The sequence below is a fragment of the Leopardus geoffroyi genome, chromosome B1, assembly GCF_018350155.1.
Source record: "Leopardus geoffroyi isolate Oge1 chromosome B1, O.geoffroyi_Oge1_pat1.0, whole genome shotgun sequence".
Taxonomy (NCBI): Eukaryota; Metazoa; Chordata; class Mammalia; order Carnivora; family Felidae; genus Leopardus; species Leopardus geoffroyi.
Window position 1 is genome coordinate 2,701,110 of NC_059327.1, and position 21,344 is coordinate 2,722,453.

Genomic DNA, 21,344 nt, shown 5'->3' on the forward strand with positions numbered 1-21,344 from the left:
TTCGAAGGAGGGATTGAGAGGAGAGAGAGCAAGTACACAGGAGCTTGTGGGAGGAGCAGAGAGAAGGAGAAAGAGATTCTTAAGCAGGCTCCATACCCGAGGCGGGGCTTGATCCCAGGACCCTGGAATCACAACCTGAGCTGAAATCGAGAGTCGTTAGCTCAACCAACTGAGCCAATCAGGCACCCTGAGACTCGTTTCTGAATAAAGAAAAAGGTTATATGCAATCGTGTGGATGAGAAAGCAGAGACACCGAGGGAATTGATGGAACAGGGAAGTTTCAGTTCTCAATCCGTGACCATGTGCTCTCCACGCACACATGTAACCAAGCTTCCTTTTTGGAACTCGGTAAGATTATCATTAAGTGACTGATACCTGAAGCAATGTTCTCCTGTTAGAATGCACATCCCGAACTGTGTCTCATAAAGCTAGTTCCATAAAGTAACAGCTGCGGAAGAATTAGCGACTTTGTGAAGGATGCGATCTTCGTATCATGCTCACGCATCATGTGTTTTAAGGGAACAGATAATCTCTTTGAAAATGTAAACCACATGGGAAGAGTTACATAAAAATCAGCAAAACAGAAACTTCTTGAGCGAGTTCTAGCCAATTTTAACGGTGGAGGATTGTCACGTCTTAAAATTAGGTTGACTCCATCTCATTACGAAACAGGTAGTGTTAGTATAACATTTGGAATTAATTTGTTCCACAAAGGGCCACACACTGCCCTCAGCCCTGGAAATGGTGAACAAAATAGACAAAAGTCCTTGCCCTCAGAGAGTCACCACTGCGGCTGAAGGAGAGAGACTATTTCTGCAATAATGTAAAGAGTAGATTATACATGATGTTGGGAGATGGTAAGCACCAGGGGAGAAAATGAAGAGGGAGAGAAGGCCAGGGAATTCTCCGCACCGTGTGGGGTTGGGGCCACCTGTGCAGGTGGGCAGGGAAGCGTACTTGGGAGGTGGCCCATGAAGAGACCCTGGAGACCAAGGAGGGAGTGGCTGGAGGCCTGGGAAGAACTTGTGTGCAGAGACAAGCACTGGGACCAGGCCTGAGTAGGGCTGTGGGTGGGACGTGCCCCACCGCAGCTGAGAGGGAGGGGGCTGGAGAAGCCAGGACGAACAGTATCTAGAGGGTGGGGGCCTTGCCACTTGTCTGAGTGAGGTGTAGGGCCCTGGAGGCTCCGGTGGGGCAGGACAGCCGCTAACTGGGCCTTTTTCCAGGGCGCTGGGCGAGAATGGCGTGAGGCTGGCAGAGGGTCCAGCGGGTAGGACACGACGGCAGACGCCGAAGAAAGTGGGGAGGACCTCGCCACGGTTTCAAGGCAGAGCCACTGGGCTTTTTTCACTAATGGGATGTGGACGCCATGACAAAAAAACAAAAAACATTAAAAATTAAAAGAGCGTGAAGGAACTGAAGGTGCGGCAGACTCTGGGGTATGGACCAGCTCAGTCTCAGGTCCCCGAAGCTGGATGCCTACTGCACATCCACGCAGAACATCTGTCATGGCAGCTGGACTCACAAGTCCCCCCAGGGGATGGGAACAAGAACAGGAGCCGTGGAGACCACCGTCCCAGTGGACGTGGATGAAGAGGCCAAACCCGCTCTCTCCAGGGCTAACCAGCCCAGGGAGGTGAGAAGCTTCAACAAAGGACATGAGAAAGGTAGCCGTGGCCTGGGACAAGCCCGGGGACAGAATGCAGCCTGGAGCATAGCAGCTACCTATTAGCAGCTTTCTATGTGTCTGTGATTGGATCAGGGTAGATCGGGACGTCACCTTCTCAAATATTTACCAAGGATGGAAGCATAACGAGTGGAAACCATTTGATGTCAAGTCGAGGTATCACACATGCAGTTATTCGTAGTAATCTTTACCTTAAAACCTGCACGTGCTGGAGAAAACGGATACAAATAATCCATATCCAGCTACACTTAAGACACTATAAGATTCATCAATCTCTGTTTCACCCTCTGTCTTCATGCCATCAGCATAAAATGGTGGATCGTATACTGGGAGAAGCTTGGGAGGAGAGACAGCTGACCACTGATGTTTCCATCAGTTCAACACCGAACTCAGAAAGCACGAACCCACACCATCGAGGCGCCGTTTAGGAGCGAGGTAAGAAAGAAAGATACCGATGAAGTAAATCAGTAAATCTGCGGCTCGTTTTGATTCATGTATGTGCAAATGCAACACAGTCTTCATGCATTATGAAGTTCTGAATAGAAATAATTTCATCCACAAAGCGTCCTTTTTTGTTTTTCCTTCTTTTTTTAGAGAAAGGAGATTTGAGGTACACAATTGTACTGGTATTCCTGCCTGACACCGAAGAGGGAAGAGAGTGAAATAAGGAAACTGCTTTCGTTTTTACTGTCCACATGGGCCTCTGGCCACATCCTCACAGACAAGTCTCCATTCCCTTAGAAGCGCCACAGGGAGCGGGGCATGTAGTCTGAATGACAATAATCTGTTTCTTCCTGCAGTGCACAGTCTTTTCCGGTAGTTACAAAAAGCACAGTAAGCCTTTACTTTTGCTATCCTTAGGGCCATAATTTCTTGAATTTCACTTTTCTATTTACGTTACCTACCCACCATCAGAGACCCAGAGACATTACACCGGCAACCTCTCGGGAAACGGGAGACGCACAGAAAGGAGGAAAGACAAGAGAGATGAACGTATACGCAGTCTTTCCCAAACATGTCTCGAGTTCTGCTTCTGGCTCTACTTTAATCCCTTCATCCACCCACACCGCCATCCGAAATGACTTACTGAGGAACTTACTGGTATTTTCCAGGCCCACGCAAGCTCTTGGGCGCACAGCAACGAGTAACACAGACAAAACACTCTTCTTCCAAAGTTCGCATTCCAGTGGGCCAGGAAAATAACTTTCGGAGGTGACTCATCAGGACTAAGAACAAGGGTCTGAACACGTTCTCGGAACTCACAGGCGGTCTAGGGAATTAGAGCACGGTGGGGTGGGGTGGGGTGGGGTGGGCTGGGGGGGCTGCCGAGTCCATCCGCGCAGGTGTCCGGGCCAACGGGATGTGGACTGTTGAGTGGGTGATACAAGGATGGGGGGGCACGGGCGGTCTGAGTGGGCCCCGTGTTCACAGACTGCCCTGTGACAGGCTGCCAGCTGCCAGTGTCCTGGAGAGTCTTGGGGGTCTAGGGGTGTCCTTGGCAAAGGCCCCAGACCACCCACGGACCCTGCGGGTGTCCAGTTCCTGTCGCCGGACCCTGCCCAGAGGCCTGTGATGTGTCCCAGTGTGCGGACACGAGCTCGTAGAGCCCAAACCCCGGCTTCAGTGTTCACTTCTCCGTGTCTCCTCTGCCTGGACCAGAGGCAGGCCAGAGGAATCAGAGCGGACGGCCTCTCCCCGCTCCCCTGAAAATACCCTTTGTTTCCACGGCACCGACTCTGAGGACCAACCTGCTGGCTCCCAAAATCGTGTCTGAAACACTGGCTTCCTTCTCAGGCCACGGCTGAGTTTCCCACTGCCGGCGAAGGCCCTTGGAATGTAACCTCCGGGGCCCTGTCTTCACAGCCACTTTCTGTTTCTCACCTCTCACGCTTGGTGAAACTGGCGTGTTTCAGGCCTTCTTTGTGTGATTTATGTCCCGGCTCCTGCCTTCCTGTCTCTTCCTCAGAGAGATTAACATGTGAAAGCACACAGTATTCCGTCTGCTTTGTCCCTCTTTTCTTATTTTCCGTTTTCCTTATTCGCTTTAAACTACTAATAAAGTTCTATCTGAAGCAAAAATTTAACGGGGTGACATTCTATTTCCAATTATCCGTGGCCTCTCCATGTCCAAAAGAGTTATTAAGTTTACTCATTCGTTCACTCATTTGTTCCACCATTCATTCACGCATTTATACGGAATCTTTTACCTAAAATAAAGAAATCTTACGTGGAAACCCTACCGATAAAGGGGGGAATAATTTAGAGCCGTTCAGTTAAAGCAGGGGGTGTATTTCAAGCCCTGCCATCATCCTCAGTGTTCTCTCAGAGAAAGCTGGAGTCCCCCTCTGGGACCATGGCGCCCCGTGGTTTCAAGTCTTGCCAAGGAAACAGGGTTTGTCCCCCAGAACTAGTGTGAAAGGGCTCTGAATGACCTTCAGTCTCCCATCCACCCAGAGCAAACGACTCCCTATCCCCCAAATCCCTTAGCCCGCTGACACTTTCATGCCTGGACTCCTAGCATCCCTTCACTTCCAATTCCTCCTCTCAACAGTATCTTGAAAGATGCATCTCGAATCCTGCCTCCCAAGACTTCCAAGATTCCAAATTGTAACTTATCTTTTTCATCTCTCTATTCTCAAAACACTTTTCCTGCGCCTCAAAAAGCACTTCTTTCATTGGGTGATTTAAAACATAAGTCTTTCCCTTCTCTATGCTACAAGATCACGAACTTTCAGCTGTGTAGCTACAAATACAGTAGTTTTCCAATAGATGCTTGTGGAAAGAGTCCAGAGGGTACAAAAATATTTACTCAGTGAAGAAAGTTTTCCCAAATTTTTCTAGCACTTGTCTTTCAACAAATAAGAAGGAGGCAGTTTATTTGAATGTGCACATTATCTCTTTAAAATGTGAGTATGCTAACGCATAAATGGTAAAAGTGAAATGAAGCAAAATGCTATGCAGATGAAAGAGATACTGATAGAGTGTATCTTCTTTTCATGGTGATATAAAATATTGTAATTAATTCTGATTTCTTCTTCCATTCTCAGAGCTATGAATCTTTAAAGGTTTAAATATCCTATTGATGTATCATTTGTCACAATAAAAACCCAGGGGGGTTAAGAGATTGCTTAAGATTTGAAAATGCAACAAGAGCGGTTCTTACGGTTAAATGAAAACAATCAACCATGACTGACTAAAACTCTTATATCAAACTCTACAATCTCCCCAGGTTTTCAGATTTATTAATAGCCATTTATCATAAATTTATTATTATCTGAAAGAGTTTTCAATGAAACCAAAGCAAAGCAAACAGTTTATGTTACAAATTCCTTTAGAAGGGTTAAATTTCAAATGTACACGGATTTCAGTGGGGAGAAAGGAAAAGAGACCCAACACATAAATCGAATGTACTTTCTTTTCTGTGGAAAAGGCCAAATGCATGCTGTCATTTCTACAGCATGTCAGCTACCTTTAAGGACTCGAGACCCTTCTCTGCCCATCCTCCCTTCGTTTCTCTGAGAGAATTTCCCAATGACCATTTTGTTCATGTTCCATTCACTCTATGTCCCCAATCCTCCAGGAATCTGCAGAACGTGCCCGGTCAGCCCCAGTGTGTTCGTTTTCTCTGCCTCGGTGCCTCTGCACAGGCTGGCCACTTTGGGAAATTCGACTCATCACTGAAATCCAGGCTCAAGTGCTGTATTTAGGGTGAGACCCTCAATGCCTATCACTATGACCTTAAAAGAAAACTAAGGAGCGGCACCTGGGTGGCTCAGTCAGTTCAGTTCCCGACTCTTGAGTTCGGCTCAGGTCATGAGCTCATGGTTCCTGAGTATGAGCCCCACATCAGGCTATGTGTTTTCAGGGCAGGGCCTGCTTGGGAATATCTCTCTCTCTCTCTCTCTCCCTCTCTCTCTGCCTCTCCCCTGCTCATGCATGCTTTCTCTTTGTCTTTCAAACTGAATCAACTTAAAAAAAAATACAACTGAGAAAACTATTAAATAATTAAGTGTATGTGTGATATATGCACATGCTATGGTCTGAATGTTTGTGTATCGCCATAACTCATGTTGACTCCCTAATGGGCAACGTGATGGCGTTAAGGAGGCAGGGCCTTGAGGTGTGGGTATGTCACAACAGCTGATTATGGCCTTTATAGAAGGGGCCCCACAGAGCTCCCTTGCCCCCTCCTCCCTGAGATGACACGGGGAGAACACAGCCATGTGTAGCCTAGAACGGTGGCCTCACAAGAACTGGATCGTGTTGTCCCTCCAACTTGGACCGCATCCTCCGGAACAGTGAGAAACACATGCCTGCTGTAGAGAAGCCACCGTGTCTGGTTTTATTTTGTTATAGCAGGCTGCGTGGGTTACCACAGAGTGTATCCGGCTACCTGGGATTATACGTTTTAAAGTTAACGTCTATGGCACTGCACACAAGGAGAAACGGATGTTAGAAAAGTTAATGCTGGTGACCTGGCGTGATTCGGTTGAGTGCATCCTGGTCTTGGAGGAGGGGTGGATTCGGGGAACGCAACACGAAGGGACGTGGGAGTGGGGGGGGGTGACTACTGCATGGGCTTGGTTGAGGGGACGAGGACAGACGTGCCTGGGTTGTCTACTGGGCAGAGGAGAAAGTCATCTTGGTCAGATACTAAAATATTTAAACGAACTAAGTTACCACCACTGTTCAATCAAGAATACATGGAGAGTGTCGTTGTCCTCTCTTGAGAAGAATCCAATTTAAAATCAAAATTACCCATCTCAGGTGGGTCTGGATAAGTGTCTACTCTCACTAGTACCTCATGGCGGCCTTTTCTACCAGATCCAGAGTCTAGTTAGTTAGACGACTGTTGTGTATTTTCCTGTGAAGAGCTGGGCACTTTCATCAACACAACTGATTGTGTTTTTTTTTTAATTTTTTTTTAACGTTTATTTATTTTTGAGACAGGGAGAGACAGAGCATGAACGGGGGAGGGTCAGAGAGAGGGAGACACAGAATCTGAAGCAGGCTCCAGGCTCTGAGCTGTCAGCACAGAGCTCGACGCAGGGCTAGAACTCATGGACCGCGAGATCATGACCTGAGCCGAAGTCGGCCGCTTAACTGACTGAGCCACCCAGGCGCCCCAACTGATTGTGTGTTTAAAGCACAGCGACCTCAACTTTTCCATCTTCCCCGCGCTGCCTGAAAAGTCTGCAGTTACAACTTGAGGCCGCGTGTTGGCAGTTGCTCAACTCATTCATCCCGAAGGAAAATGGAAAAAAGAGAGCAACTTCTATGTGCTCCCTTCCTAAGTCCCATTCAGCTCTGGTCAAAAAAATAAAAAGAAATAACAATTATTATTAAATTTGCACAGTGGCTCCCAATAAAGCCATGTGTTTGCATATCAGGTAACTAACTCTTCCAATAAAATTACTTCTATGATTTGCTTACTGCAGATTTTGGATTAAATGGTTTAATAAATATTTTGATTGATGCTTAGTTATCATGAGTAACAACTAAGTATTTTAGGTGTTAGACCTTTATCATACTTTGTGCCCTTGTTATAATTCTTGCCAATAGAAAATCCTACTATAAATATAATAAATATTTTTGCATACTATTTATGATATCTCAGATTAAAAAAAATTATTAGTCCAGTAGCTAGCATCCTCTGACACTATTTAGTAATTACATGGGTAAATTTTATTTATTTTCTTCATCATTAGGCTTCCAATTACAAAAATAAGACCTAATACAAATTCATATAACACCAAAAAAAATGTGGAGATAAAAACTGAAAGACTCTCTCCCTCTCCCTACAGCTTGCCAACCTCCCAAAATGAGAGCATTAGGGTTACCGTTTTAGAATGTCTATTTTCAGCCAGTTTCTATGTATATACCGTAAATGTGTCTGTAAGTACATGCATGGATATGTTCACGTACACAACGTGCATTGTCCTGAGACTTGCTCTTTTCTCCAGAAAGGGGGTATCATTTCAGTTTCCTAGCAACAGGACAGAATGAACGTGCATCTCCCTAATCCCATGATGATGGAGAGTAATTTGACCTTTCTTTTTTGCAAATCAACAGGGTAGAAAAAAAATTTTTTTTTTTTGCATTTTCCTGAGTCCGTGTCAGAGTGGACATATTTTGACGTGTTCTGTCTCCTTCTCTGAAAAGCCTATGTATGTGTTTTCCTCGTGGACCTGTTGTTTTGTGTATGTCACTGTTTTTCTTCCATCCGTTTGGGTGATAAAAGTATCTCGAATCACATTACATGGACAGACCAATTATTTTCTGTAGTCTGACCTTTTCCTTTAACTTTTTTTCAATAGAAATTTTAATTTGTATGTAGTGAAATCTGTCAATGTTTTCCATTTATTGTGTCTGGATTTACAATTTGAACAACATCATTTATGAAATGTCATCTCTCCTCATGGATTTGGAATAATTTTAGCAAATTAAGTTCTTATACGGGCATATAATCTATTTGTGTATTTCTGTACTGGTTTCATATTTTCATTTTCATCTATTTTTGGTACACTTCGATACCAGATAGAGTCCTTCTTTATCATTTTTAAAAAAATATATGCCTATTTAGAGGCTTTACTCTTCCAGATTCATTTATAACATATTTATAAATTTCTATTAAAAATCCAAATTCATTTTAATTAGATTGTATTGAACGTAAAAGTTTATTTGTAAAAAATTTGTATATTTAAATTTCATCCCTACCGTCCAGAAATGTATTAGGTATTTCCCTGTATGAGGATATTCTTTTTGTATTCTACTGTAAACTTCTAAATTATTTTAAGGTAAGCCTCCATGTTTCTTGTTAAATATACTCCTGAAGGTTTTAGAGTATATAGATATTATACTTCTACTAACTGTATCCTTTGTGGACATCCACAGATCTATGTTTATCCTGAACATGGTCATCTGTTAGCACTTACTGCCCAAACTTGACAGTCTGTTCTTTGTAATATTTATAATTTATGCCATTTTCTTATATTACTGCATGTGTGAGGACCTTCTGGATAATAGGAAATAACATTCCTGGTACTAAGAAAGTTATTCTGTTCTCGCCTTCCATGAAACTTTTTATAATAGTTTGTTATGAAGTGTGGTATTTTCTATAGGTAAATTCATTTCTGTTATGTTTCTAAGCCACAAATACAACCACATTACAACATTGGTGAAAAACTGTTGTGAATGGGAAAAATATATTCTTTTTTATAGAGATAATGTGATAATGTTGTTCTATTCATGGCCAAAGGACAAATCCCTTACTGTCTTTGCGAATGGCCACAAGTACCGTATTTGTGTATGCCCTGCATGGAGCCATCGTCATGGTATTTGTTTGGAGACTTCCAAGGGCAGATACGTGCAGGGAAGGGGGAGCGGCCACCCGGGAAACCACTTGGGGGTCTTCTGGGAAGGTGCTTCCCGGTCGTCCCAGGGAGAGTGCTGAGAGCTTAGAAGAGCTGTGTAGACCTCAGGGTGGTGGCTCGATGCTTGGGCTCGGTTCGGAGGAAGACCGGGCCTGATGATGTGGAGCACACACGCTCGCTAGCCTGCCTTCGTGCTGTCTTCAACAAATGCCACATGTAAGAGTGTGTGCATAACTGAGCTCTGTAAGTCTCGGTGTCTGCTGATAAGGTTGAAGACCGGCCCGTAATTTTTTTTTTTTTTTATTTTTCATTTCTAGACAGACGCCTTACCTCATAGAAAAAAAAATGTGCTAGATAAACTTCAAACATTAAACGGAATTGTTTCTAAGGTGTACAACTTTTCGTATCATACCGCCCTGTACAACACATTCCACCCAAACAACTGAGATATCGACAGCGTCCACGTTTCTGTAGGGTTTACGGCTCCCTTGAGCTCCACCTACCGTCACAGCTGGGCAGGGCGTGGTTCCACTGATGGTTCCTCTCGCAGACCAGGGGCTCATCATCGCTCAGTGTGTACCCCGGGTCACAGCTGAAAGTCACCGTAGATCTGATGCCAAAATGACTGCCGTGCCGATGCCCATTCACAGGGATTCCTGGGTCAAGGCAAGAGTCCGAGTCCAGAGTCACACCTGTGTGCGCAGAAAAAAATACATTAACCATGGAACTCTGCTGGCCTATAGAAAAAATATATGTGCAGTTGTACATATAAAATATCCCCAGACATCATCAGACCTGGAAAATTATTCAAGTGAATCCAACCATCCATTAATGTAAACAACCAATACACTTTTGCGTATCTGATCCTGTTTTTCTGTAGAGACAGATATTGTTAACTATTTATCAGATGACCTGTAAGTCTACAAACGTGAATAATCCCCTTGATGTCTGAAGTTTACTTCACTTCGTTGGAAAACCAGTGAACTGTTAAATGAAGCCCGTCTTCTGTCTATCTCTAGCCTCCCCCTTCCCCTTACTGTATTTTATGTTCTAGTTAGATTTGGGCAGTCATCCTTCAACTTTCGTAGACACGCACACATGCACCCAAGTCCATACACACATACTGCAAACTAAGACCTCACTGGATCTGATTCTCTAAAACTGCATTCCATACATCCGTGCATTTTTCACATTTGCACGTCAGTCAGCCACTTTGGAGATGGCTACAATTAGCCTATGCTAAAAGGCGCTAAAAAGTAAAGTGCTATATAAAGTCAAGTGATTATGATCATGTCATTACAAGAGTTTCTTTGCTCTGTCTCTCAGATTTCTCTTTATTTTTAGAATATACATTTGAAAAGATAAGGAAAACGGGAGCAGGGGAAGAAGATGACAGTGTGATGGTTATGAATTCAAAGACATAAGAAAGACTCTGCCATTGCTTATACACAACTCTCTAAGTTAGGTTTGGAGCATTACAGTGATGACTTAGACCATTAATTAAAAATCTTAAATCATCACTGATGATTCTCAGTCCCCCCAAAATGATCTCTGGAATAACATTTCCAGTCACTGCATAAATTTGAGTGATGTACCTTACACCTTATACCCTCACTCATTAAGTCAAATACATGACATACAAGTAAGGAGTGAGTTTTTAAAATAAATAATGAGTGATAATATTTCTTCATTAGTATGTAGCCAAATGTGATTCAATAGGTACCAGATTGCAAGCAAGAAAGCTGAGCCACTACTGAAAAATGGGTAGTTAGAAATGTGGTTTCTAAGAGAGGTCTAGCTCCTAAGAGGTAACCTGTAAACCCTTGGAATTTCTTTAAGTTTATTTATTTATTTTGAGACAGAGAGAGAGAGAAAGAGAGAGAGAGAGAGATTGAGAGAGAGAGAGAATCCCAAGCAGACTCTGCACTGTCAGTGCAGAGCTAAACACGGGCTCAATCCCACAAAACATGAGATCATGACCTGAGCTGAAATCAAGAAGTGGATGCTTAATTGGCTAAGCCACACAGGCGCCCCAACCCTTGGAACTCCTTGAGTGCTAGGAGTGTTTTGTTGTCCATGCTGTGGCCCTAGACCAAAAGGATTTCAGTCTAGCCGACAAGGAAAGGGCAGCTGGAGATTGAGTTGAACCACGAGGGCAATGATTCAATGCATGATGCTTCTCTAATGAAACACCAATCAGATCTCTGGACACAAAGACCCCAGTGAGCTTCCCAGCTTGGCAGGACTGTGCGTAGTGCCCCACAGTGTGGCTAGGAGGAGGTGACACCATCCATGGCCCCATGGGGAGAGGATGACACCCTTTGTGTCTCCCTCTGCCTAACCTGGATCCTTTCTGTAATGCATGTGACTGTGGGCACAACAGCTTTCAACGTTTGTCAAGTCCTTCTATCAAGTTATCAGAACGGAGGGTCATTTTGGAAACTCTGAACTTGCAGTTGGTTTCAGAGTTGGCAAAATAAGCAGGTTTTGCCCTTTGCAAATCTGTGTGCTTAACCCCAGAGTTTGGTTACACTGGGTAAAAAATGGAAGACCATCATAGTTAAGATTTCCAAAGGAAAAAATAAAACAATGAACAGAAGAAGCAGCTAAGCGAAAAGACATATATATGGCACTATTTTTACCAAGAAGTTTTTTCTTAAATATTCTAACTAATCTCCTGAAAACTACTGTGTGCCTACTACCGTAAACAACAGGTGCCAACTGTCATGACATCCTTCCATTCCTGTGCGGGGAACGACTCTGCCGAAAGCCGGGCAGCATCATGTGCCCCCACAGCCGTCATCTGCTCTACCCCTCTGTCTCTAAATCCCCCCACGTACACTCATGTTCTAAGGCCGTGTTTATGACCTCTTTTGTAACACAGCAGCGATGGCATGAGTACGCCCTATATACAATGGGTACATACACTAGCTTGTTGGTTTTGCAGGGACCAGATTAACACAAGAATTCCCCCAAAAGACACTTTGCAAAGAAATGGATTAGTGGGAAGATCACTGACAAACCATTTAACTATATTTTTGCATTTTGTCAAATGCTTTCTGATGATCACTAAACAATATGCTCGCTGCACCGCAGCAAATAAACATAATAGGAAAAGGGTGCCTTGGAGGCTCAGTGGTCAAGTGTCTGACTCTTGGTTTCGGCTCAGGTCATGATCTCACAGTTGTGAGATGAAGCCCTGATTTGGACTCTGAGCTGACAGTGTGGAGCCTGCTTGGGATTCGCTCTCAATCTCTCTCTCTCTCTCTCTCTCTCTCTCTCTCTGTCTCTGCCCCTGCCCTGTTCTCTCTCTCTAAGAAACTTAAAAAAGAACTTTAAAAATAACAGGATTTAATATTTTAGATGATGTGAGGGCAATATATTAAGTAATAATATTCACAATAAAATGTATAGATGGTAAGCAAACGTTTTCCCACATAAAATTTGTAGGGAACAAAGAGAAAAGCATCAGAGGAAACCAAAGCATACAAATATAAATGCAGAATTCTTTACATACAAAACTGAACTGGAAAATAAACTCTATGTTGAAGTCATAACTGCTGGTTAGTACTAACTTTATTCCATCATTCATTCATTCATTCATTCATTCATTCATTCATTCATTCATTGTCACAAAATAATGGACAGAAATACTAAGTTGCACAACGCACAGTTATTGTACTGCTTTGCATTACAATATTTTTGAAGGGACATTACATATGAGGGTAACTGCGTGCTAGAATTATAACAGATCTGACGACCAACTCGCCTGAAATGCACCATAAACAGGAACTGCGCAACAAGATGGCAGCAGGGAGAATGGAGGGCAGTGCACGGCGGGTGACATGACTCAGTAGGAAAAGCCCTTTAGAGTGAACTAAAACCAGTCTGTGAGGACGGGCAGCCAACTGACTTTGAAGGAAACCTACACAGACTACTTCAGAGCACTGCTTCGAGCGTTTTCCCCCTCCCGAACGAGCCCTCACCATACAAAGAAAAAGTGGCATTAACGGATTTTGTTGAAGCTTTGAGTATGTGCCGATTCTGTCCCAATTGCTTCTTCCTCGAAATGTAACGTGACGATGCATTTTCTGACGCAGGGATATAAATACACTGCTCATCATTTGGCCCGTCAACCAAAGAACTCAGTAAACTCGCTGCCAGTGAATGACTGAAGCGAATGGCTTTGACGATGTCCACGTGCGCATTATATTAACGTACACTTGACACAAGCAAAGTTCTGCTTAACTGTCTGTTTTTCTACAAGTTCCAGTCGAAGGAAAGGGATGCATATTCTGAGTACCTTTTACCTCCCAAGGCTCTTTCCAAAGCCTTCGAAAGGGTTGGAAACAGCAGTCACAATCCCATTTGACAGATGAGGAAATAAGCCAAGAAATTAAGTAAATTGGTTATGTTAAATTATTCACCAGGGTTCACGCCTAAGCCCTCGCCTGCCTTCGTCCCTCCCACCGTGGGGGTGCGCCCGTGCCCACGGGTCCAAGTTTCCAACTGCATGGCATCCATACCCATTACATTTTGACTAGTTTTCCTTTCTGATCTTAAGAAAGGTCATTAACTCTTTCCCTCTCTCTCTCTCTCTGCCCCTACCCCACTTGTGCTTGCTCTCTCTCTTTCTCTCTCAAAATAAATAAATAAACTTATAAAAAATTTTAAAAAGGGGTGCAGTCAGTTGAGTGTCAGACTCTTGATCTCGGCTCAGGTCATGATCTCACAGTTGGTGGGTTCGAGCCCCAAGTCTGGCTCTGCCCTGGAGCCTGCTTGGGATTTTCTCTCCCTCTCTCTCTGCCCCTACTCCACTCATTCTCTCTCTCTCTCTCTCTCTCTCAAAATAAATAAATAATCAAAAAATTAAAAACAAAAAAGTCATTAAATCTCAGAAACTAATATGCACGCATGCATGTGCGCGCGCACACACACACACACACACACACACACCAGAAAACATTCTTCTTTGCCTTTCGTAATTTTTCTTAATGTTTACTTTTGAGAGGGAGAGCACAAGCATGGGAGGGGTAGAGAGAGGGAGACACAGAATCTGAAGCAGGCTCTACACTGACAGCAGAGAGCCTGACATGGGACCCGAACCTATGAATCATGAGATCATGATCTGAGCCCAAGTTGGACGCTCACCCGCCTGAGCCACCCAGGCACCCCAATTTTTAAAAATTGCACAGTGTATTAGCAGCAAAGCAGGATAGATACATTTACATGCAATGAATCTTGCTTTTCTGGAATATTTTAAAGGACACTTTTGAAAGCATTTCCAAAAAAACAATGCTCTAAAAATGAATGGAAACCTCCGCATGCTTGAGATATCCACTAGCTGTCCAGTTGCCTATAAAATCATGACTACTTTCCAGTGGTGGTTCAAAGCTCTACAACAAACAGAGCCAGCAAATGATTATTCTGGGGGAATAATACAACGACTATTATACAAACTGTGTCCCATTCATCATGAAGAATAAAGTTAATCAAAGGACAGACTGTAACTGGATGCTGTGTTTATAAAATGGATGATTCCGGGGAGCCTGGGTGGCTCAGTCGGTTAAGTAACTGACTTTGGCTCAGGTCATGATCTCACAATTCACGAGTTCAAGCCCCACGTCGGGGGTTCTGTGCTGACAGCTCAGAGCCTGGAGCCTGCTTCGGATTCTCTCTCTCTCTCTGCCCCTGCCCTGCTCACACTCTGTCTCTTTCTCACAAATAAATAAAATTTTAAAAAATAAAAATTAAACAAATTAAAAAAATTAAATGGATGATTCATAAGAGTCTGCACACAGAACAGACAGACGACCCTTCTGGCTCTGCTCATAGGAAAACCTTGAAAAGAAAGACTTCGCCCGTCCGCCTCACAATTCAAAAGTCCTGACATTAACGCTGTCTGTGGCAGCGCACGTTAGCTTAGGGCACCTGTGCAACAATAAGCCAGCCTTGTTTCTGCAGTGCCTTCTGCCTGTAAAGTAGATTTTCACATGCCCATTTGGGCATGGAGCGGGATCGTTCATAATTTTTTAAAGCAAGGAAGGCTGATAGTGTCAAATGTTTACCACAAAAGACGAAAGGGAGATGAGCTCTATTATTATGTTTAAATGGCATAAAGAATTTGACATAAATCATTCTTGGGTCACAGGCAACCCGTTTTTTTTTTTTTTTTTTTTTTTTTTTTTTAAACGTGTTGGATAAGCAAGGGTCATTATTTTCTACTGCTTCCACACTGGCTTCTGGACGTATTTCTTCAAAGAGTACTAGAATTGGTCACAATGTTAAAGGGGTTGGTAACATGTGACTTCTTTTATGTTTTTCTCTTCTCCCTGTCTCTCTCTCTACTCCTCTCTCTGTTCGTGTTTCTTCCGGGACTCTGGGGGCTCCTGCGTGGCCTCCCTGCCCACCTGCCCTACCTCCAGCTGGAAACCCATGTGTCAGTCCCGCACTCGTCAGGGCCTGCCTGGGCTGACTCAGGCACCCGCTGTCACCTACGTGCCACCTCGAGGCGGTGAGAGAAATCCAGAATTCTGGCGGGCACCGCAGGCATGGTGAAATTACGATGTCTGGAATGTGAACGTCGGAGCCCGCGTTGTACTAGGAATCCCGGGCAAGCCCTGATGCACAGTTGTGTCTGACAAGAGCTGCCCCTTCAGCACGCCTTCTGAACCAGGGTGGCCACCTGGGCCGGCTACGGGCTTCCTCAAAGCCCTTGGGCCTCCGTCCACCCACAGCAGCGGCAGCACGGGACATCTGAGCTCGCGTTGCGGCTTCTGCTCAGTTTTAAGGCCTGCAGGTAACGTTTTTGTACGACGCCAGCCTGCAACCGAGGGCTTACAGACCCCAGACCTTTCCTGACTCATTTCCGTATAAAAATCCCACATCCTGCTCATCCGCTTTTCCCCGTCTCCTTGTTTCTCCTCAAGTACAGAGCGGCTGATAAATAAACTGAGGTGATCACAGGTCACGCTTCGGTGTGGTCCTTCCGGGCAGTATTCTCCCAACATACGTTGGATACTTTCATTTGGAGGAATTCACAAAAACGTGTGGGGCCTTCTGGAAGGACCACGGGGAGTTCCCAGGGCAAAAGCCAGCGTGAACGTTTGACCAGTGTCCCTGCTAAGAGCACTGGGCGGTGGATGCCGCGGGGACTTCCCCCCCTTCTCCCCCAGAGAGTTCTGTCCTCTTCTGTGATGACACTCCTGGCTCCCAGTTCTTCCTGTCAAGTAGGAGGAGGAGGGATTCTGGACCCCAAGGGATCAGAAAGGTCTGCCGCTCACACAAGTATCTCTCCGCTGCAAATGCTACCAGCTTGGTGATTGTTTTCATCTTCTGTTATGGACACCCTGACGGAGGAAAGGCAAACAGCACTGCTCTCTGAGAGGTCACTCCAGCCTGTGGAAGCATGCTTACCAGGGCTCAGCTCTGTTGTCAAGCACAGGAGACCCCCATCTCCTATCTCCATGCAGTCACTCTTTGAAGATCATAAAAATTACTGCTAGAATTACCGGCATATTATAGACTATGAGTAAGGGTGGCAAGCGAAAGAGGAACTCGTGACCTGACTTTCGATCATTCTCTTTATTCTAGGAAGAACAGGTAGGAATAACCCGTTTATTTAAACAAGTTAGGTGGGCAGATGCCATCACTTTCTACTACCTGCATATAGGCTTTAGGATATAATTTCTTCACAGGGTACTGGAGAAAATGGGCAGAATAATGTATGGCTACACAAACAAGGGAGAGAAAAGAGAAGAGTGAGAAACTCTGTTCTAGTTTTATTCAGTGCCTAAATAAGGCACCATTCTCGTAAGCTTCATCCAAGCATGTGCTCAAAGGCCATGTAGCTCCAGACTTACGAAAAGGGGTGCGGTGGGGCGATTCAGCACTGAGGAGTTTTACAAACCTGGATGGTTGTTATGTGCACATATCTTCACTCCCAAGAAAAGCAACGACTCGAAGGGACATTCGAAAGGAATGAAATAGGAAACTTTCTGGTTCTTAAATTGTACTTCATGTTTAAAAAAGACCTTACTTTGAAAGAAAGGTTGCATGATTATGAAGTGAAACCAACCAATTTAAATTTGAAATTAATCATTAAATCATGAACAGTCGATTTTCTTCCTATCAGAGAGAGTCATTTTTTTTATTAAGAACTCCACGTAGACTTGTATATGTGTATATGCATGTACATATTTGCATGTGAGTCCATACGTGAGCATGAGAAGCAGAGAAACATACATAACAGGTTCTTAATCTAAGCTGCTGGGTGGAGTTTGCACAGAGGTTAACATGAGGAGCAGGGGGTGATGTGGGGACAGGAAGGCAAGAAAAAGAAAACAATAATGAATAAACATCCCACATGTTAGATATGACCCCACTCACGATCACTTGTAAAATTATATGTGTGGGTATATATGTAACTATATATTTGTATAATAGCACTGAAACTTAATTTTGTTTATTTTGGGATAAGACTGTGAAAAACAGCAACCATAAAAACCTTGAAAAATAGAGGTTTTTATTCCCTCAGATTCAGTGTTCTACATTTATCCATCTTTTTCCTTCTACTCAGAAAGGGGTATATTTTCAAACAGAGGAAATTAACCGTTGGGTTTGTTTTTTTAAGTGACTGGTGTTAAAAATGCATTCCCAGGGTGAACCCCCCAGCTGCCTTCCACAAGTCCAGTATCATAAGGATCACTAGAATATACTAGCATGACCTGATCTCCAAATCTCAGAAACTAAAGCTATGACTCAAATTTGAATTTATGGAAACAAAAATGGGAAGGAGCACTTCAAGTTGGGCAAGATACCCTGCACTGTCATATTTCAGCAACCATTGTAATTATTTCTACCAATCTTTCTGGACTCTTGCAGTGCTTGTAAACAGCAACAGTTAGGTGTCATTACTGAGGTTCTGCTGGATTTTAACTCCTTCTCCACTCTTGGTTCCATGATCTCTCCCCACTGAAACATGCTCACACAACAGCCTACCCATGTTCTTCCAGCAAAGAATCTCCCAGCGATTGTTTAAGAGATACAATTTTAGTGGTAACTCCTTTGGTCAGGAGCTATATTTCTAATAGTAGTAATTTATCATTACAACATGTAGTAAACACATTTAATTACTTATTTAATTTTATAATCCATCAATGAGTATTTTATTATTTTTTTAGTTTTAAAGTGAAAGCCCCCAAGTTGCTCTCTTATCAATAAGAGAAGGTGCTTCTGGGCACGCAGTGCAGGGTGGACAGAGGCAGCAAGGACTGTCACCTGCGCTAGGGAACCAGAGCGCATGCCTGGGGGGCAGATGGCAAGTGGACCCTCCGACTTACTCTCGTAGTGAATGAGGAAGCCGACGCTGGAGCGGCTGTTGTCCGTGGTGAAGAGGAGATACATGAAATGGCCAGTGCTGATCAGAAACCGGGGGGCCTGCGTGCCATGGTACTCTCCGATCAGCGGGGACGAGCTGGCTGGCCCATCTCGGACTTCCAGCGTGTCATAGTTGACTTCAGTCTGGAATCTGCGGAGATTCGTACCGAGTCAGAACACAAAGCTGCATTAACTTACTGACGTTCCCCAAGTATTTTTGTGCATTCATGACAAAGCCATGTATACCTATATATATAAAAGACTTACAGTTATTCAACCTTTAAAAAGACCAGGCCCTGGGCACATATGATATTTAAGCACGGTACATTTTTCTAGAAGAAAAGGTATACCCTAAACCTATCCCTCTTACTGAATACTGGGTCATGTCACATCCCAAATGTAAAAGAGGGCAGTCTTTAGCTCTAAAATAAAAATACTGTGTTGGGGCGCCTGGGTGGCGCAGTCGGTTAAGCGTCCGACTTCAGCCAGGTCACGATCTCGCGGTCCGTGAGTTCGAGCCCCGCGTCGGGCTCTGGGCTGATGGCTCAGAGCCTGGAGCCTGTTTCCGATTCTGTGTCTCCCTCTCTCTCTGCCCCTCCCCCGTTCATGCTCTGTCTCTCTCTGTCCCAAAAATAGATAAACGTTGAAAAAAAAAATTAAAAAAAATAAATAAAAATAAAATAAAATAAAAATACTGTGAACCATATTAGTTTTCAGTGAGAGTAAGGGAAGGATAGGATGGGACAGGATGGACGGAAAGAGCAGGGCAGGAGAGGAGAGGAGAGGAGAGGACAGGGGAGGGGAAAGAAAAGAAAAGAAAAGAAAAGAAAAGAAAAGAAAAGAAAAGAAAAGAAAAGAAAAGAAAAGAAAAGAAAAGGAAAGAAATGGAAAGAAAAGAAAAGAAAAGGAAAGAAATGGAAAGAAAAGAAAGAGAAAGAAATCAACTTAAAAATATTCTGAAAAATCAATCATGCATTTTCAAACTATGTTTCATGATCCCCCGTTCAACCAGTTTAGGGACATCTTAAATGGGCACATGAGGAGACATGATCTCTTAAAGGAAGAAAGTAATTCGAACTACATGATGATATCCTGAATACTCTTCAGGAAAAAAACTCCTGTGCCTCTTAAGCTGCGCTCACTCTTTGCACACACCAGAAGCACCGAGAGCCCGGTGCTGTTCAGAAACGAAACGTGGCTTTCAAGGTTTGAACGGCTTCCCAAAGTGCTTCACTTTTAAGAAGGAGTTTATGCGCGCAGAGAACCTGGCCCCGTGTTGTATTTAGATAGGGCGGCAGCCCCTTGGGTCCTCTTGGGTGCGATGAGGAGACCATTCCAGGCACTGAGGCAATTTTCCAACTGGGCCCATCTCATCCTCAAAGAGCCAACCCGGTTCCCAGTGTCTGGCTGTGCCATCAGCGAGCAGCTTACGCGAGCCTCGGACTCAGTCTGTGACTTTCAGGCGAAGAATTCCGTGGAAGCCTGGGTCACTATTATCCCCACACTCTGCATCAGAGGATGCCGACGGACAGCGGGGGTGGCGGGGGGGGGGGGGGGTTGGCGAGCGCAGGCTGTCCTGGCTTCCTGGCACAACAACTGAAGAGGCTGAAAGCACAGGGCTGTGCCCTGCTTATCTCTAAATCGCGCAACCTCCTCCTAGAGCAGCCGGAGGACAATGACATACTCTAGCACCTCGGCCTGGCGTGGCGACCCCTGCTCTTCTATCAGAAGGAACCCAAGACGCTTGCCCCGACACACGGTAGACCGGAACGGAGCCACAGGCTATGCATTTGGGGTCCGATGGCACCGCTTCCTCGCTGACTTTTCCAGAACGTGCTCTGAACACGCTGTGGTTTCTCACTTACCCAAGTTTAGATTCAAGAGGTTTGGATAAGCATGAAATAAATCTCATTTGAAAAATCTGTGCTACAGTCTCCAGACCTTCCGTCTTTAGCAACAGCTAGGACTGATGACGGTGCACATCTCAACAGCTGGCGGACTGCACACCACAATGGTTGTTTTCCTTTATTTGGCAACCTGATGCGCTTTGCGTAAGAATGACACCAGCATGAAATTTACTTATTTGTTTACTTATCATTTTTTAATGTAACTTTTTGACTTTTATTTCGTTTTTATTTAATTTTTTTAGAGTTTGGTACACCTGGGTGGCTCAGTCGGTCGAGCCACCGACTTCAGCTCAGGTCATGATCTCATGGGTCGTGGGTTCAAGCTCCGCATCAGGCTCTGTGCTGACAGTTCAGAGCCTGGAGCCTGATTTGGGTTCTGTGTCTCCCTCTCTCTCTGCCTCTCCCCTGCTCTTGCTTTGTCTCTGTCTCTGTCTCTCTCTCACTCAAAAATAAGTAAACGTTAATTTTTAAAAAAAATTTTAATGGTTATTTATTTTTGAGTGAGTGAGAGAGAGAGAGAGAGAGACACCATAAGTGGGGGAGGGGCACAGAGAGACAGAGAGAGACAGAGAGAGAGACAGAATCCGAAGCCGGCTCCAGGCTCTGATATGTCAGCACAGAGCCCAACACGGGGCTCAAACCCACAATTGTGAGATCATGACCTGAGCCAAAGTCGGAGGCTTATCAGACTGAGCTGTCCAGGCGCCCCCGTTATTTTGGACCTTTAAGTTTGTATGTATGAACACATCCTTTACTCGTGTGTCAGCCCACTGCTCGGGGCTAATCTCTACAACTAATCTCTACAACTAATCTCTAAAGAATAGTGTAAAAGTCATCAATGTCTGAAAATATCAGAAATATTGGTTCTTATAAATGAAATTTAGCAAAATATCACAGTTCCATAGAATTTAAAAGACAAGATTGAGAAAAATTATATGGCTCTCTCTCTCTGTTCAGGCAACTGAAAACACAGCACTAGTAACTTGTGCCAAACCAGGA

At 44.3% G+C, this 21,344-nt stretch overlaps 1 protein-coding gene across 5 annotated transcripts in view; it reads right to left on the reverse strand.

Moving 5' to 3' along the window:
* Positions 1 to 21,344, reverse strand: part of CSMD1 (CUB and Sushi multiple domains 1) — a 2,022,178-nt gene that overhangs the window by 366,348 nt on the left and 1,634,486 nt on the right. For all 5 annotated transcript variants that reach the window (XM_045451804.1, XM_045451793.1, XM_045451792.1 and 2 more), the window contains 2 exons: positions 18,402 to 18,589; positions 9,564 to 9,752 (listed from right to left, as the gene is read on the reverse strand). In XM_045451804.1, the coding sequence (XP_045307760.1) occupies positions 9,564 to 9,752; positions 18,402 to 18,589 (377 nt within the window). The remainder of the gene's footprint in view (positions 1 to 9,563; positions 9,753 to 18,401; positions 18,590 to 21,344) is intronic.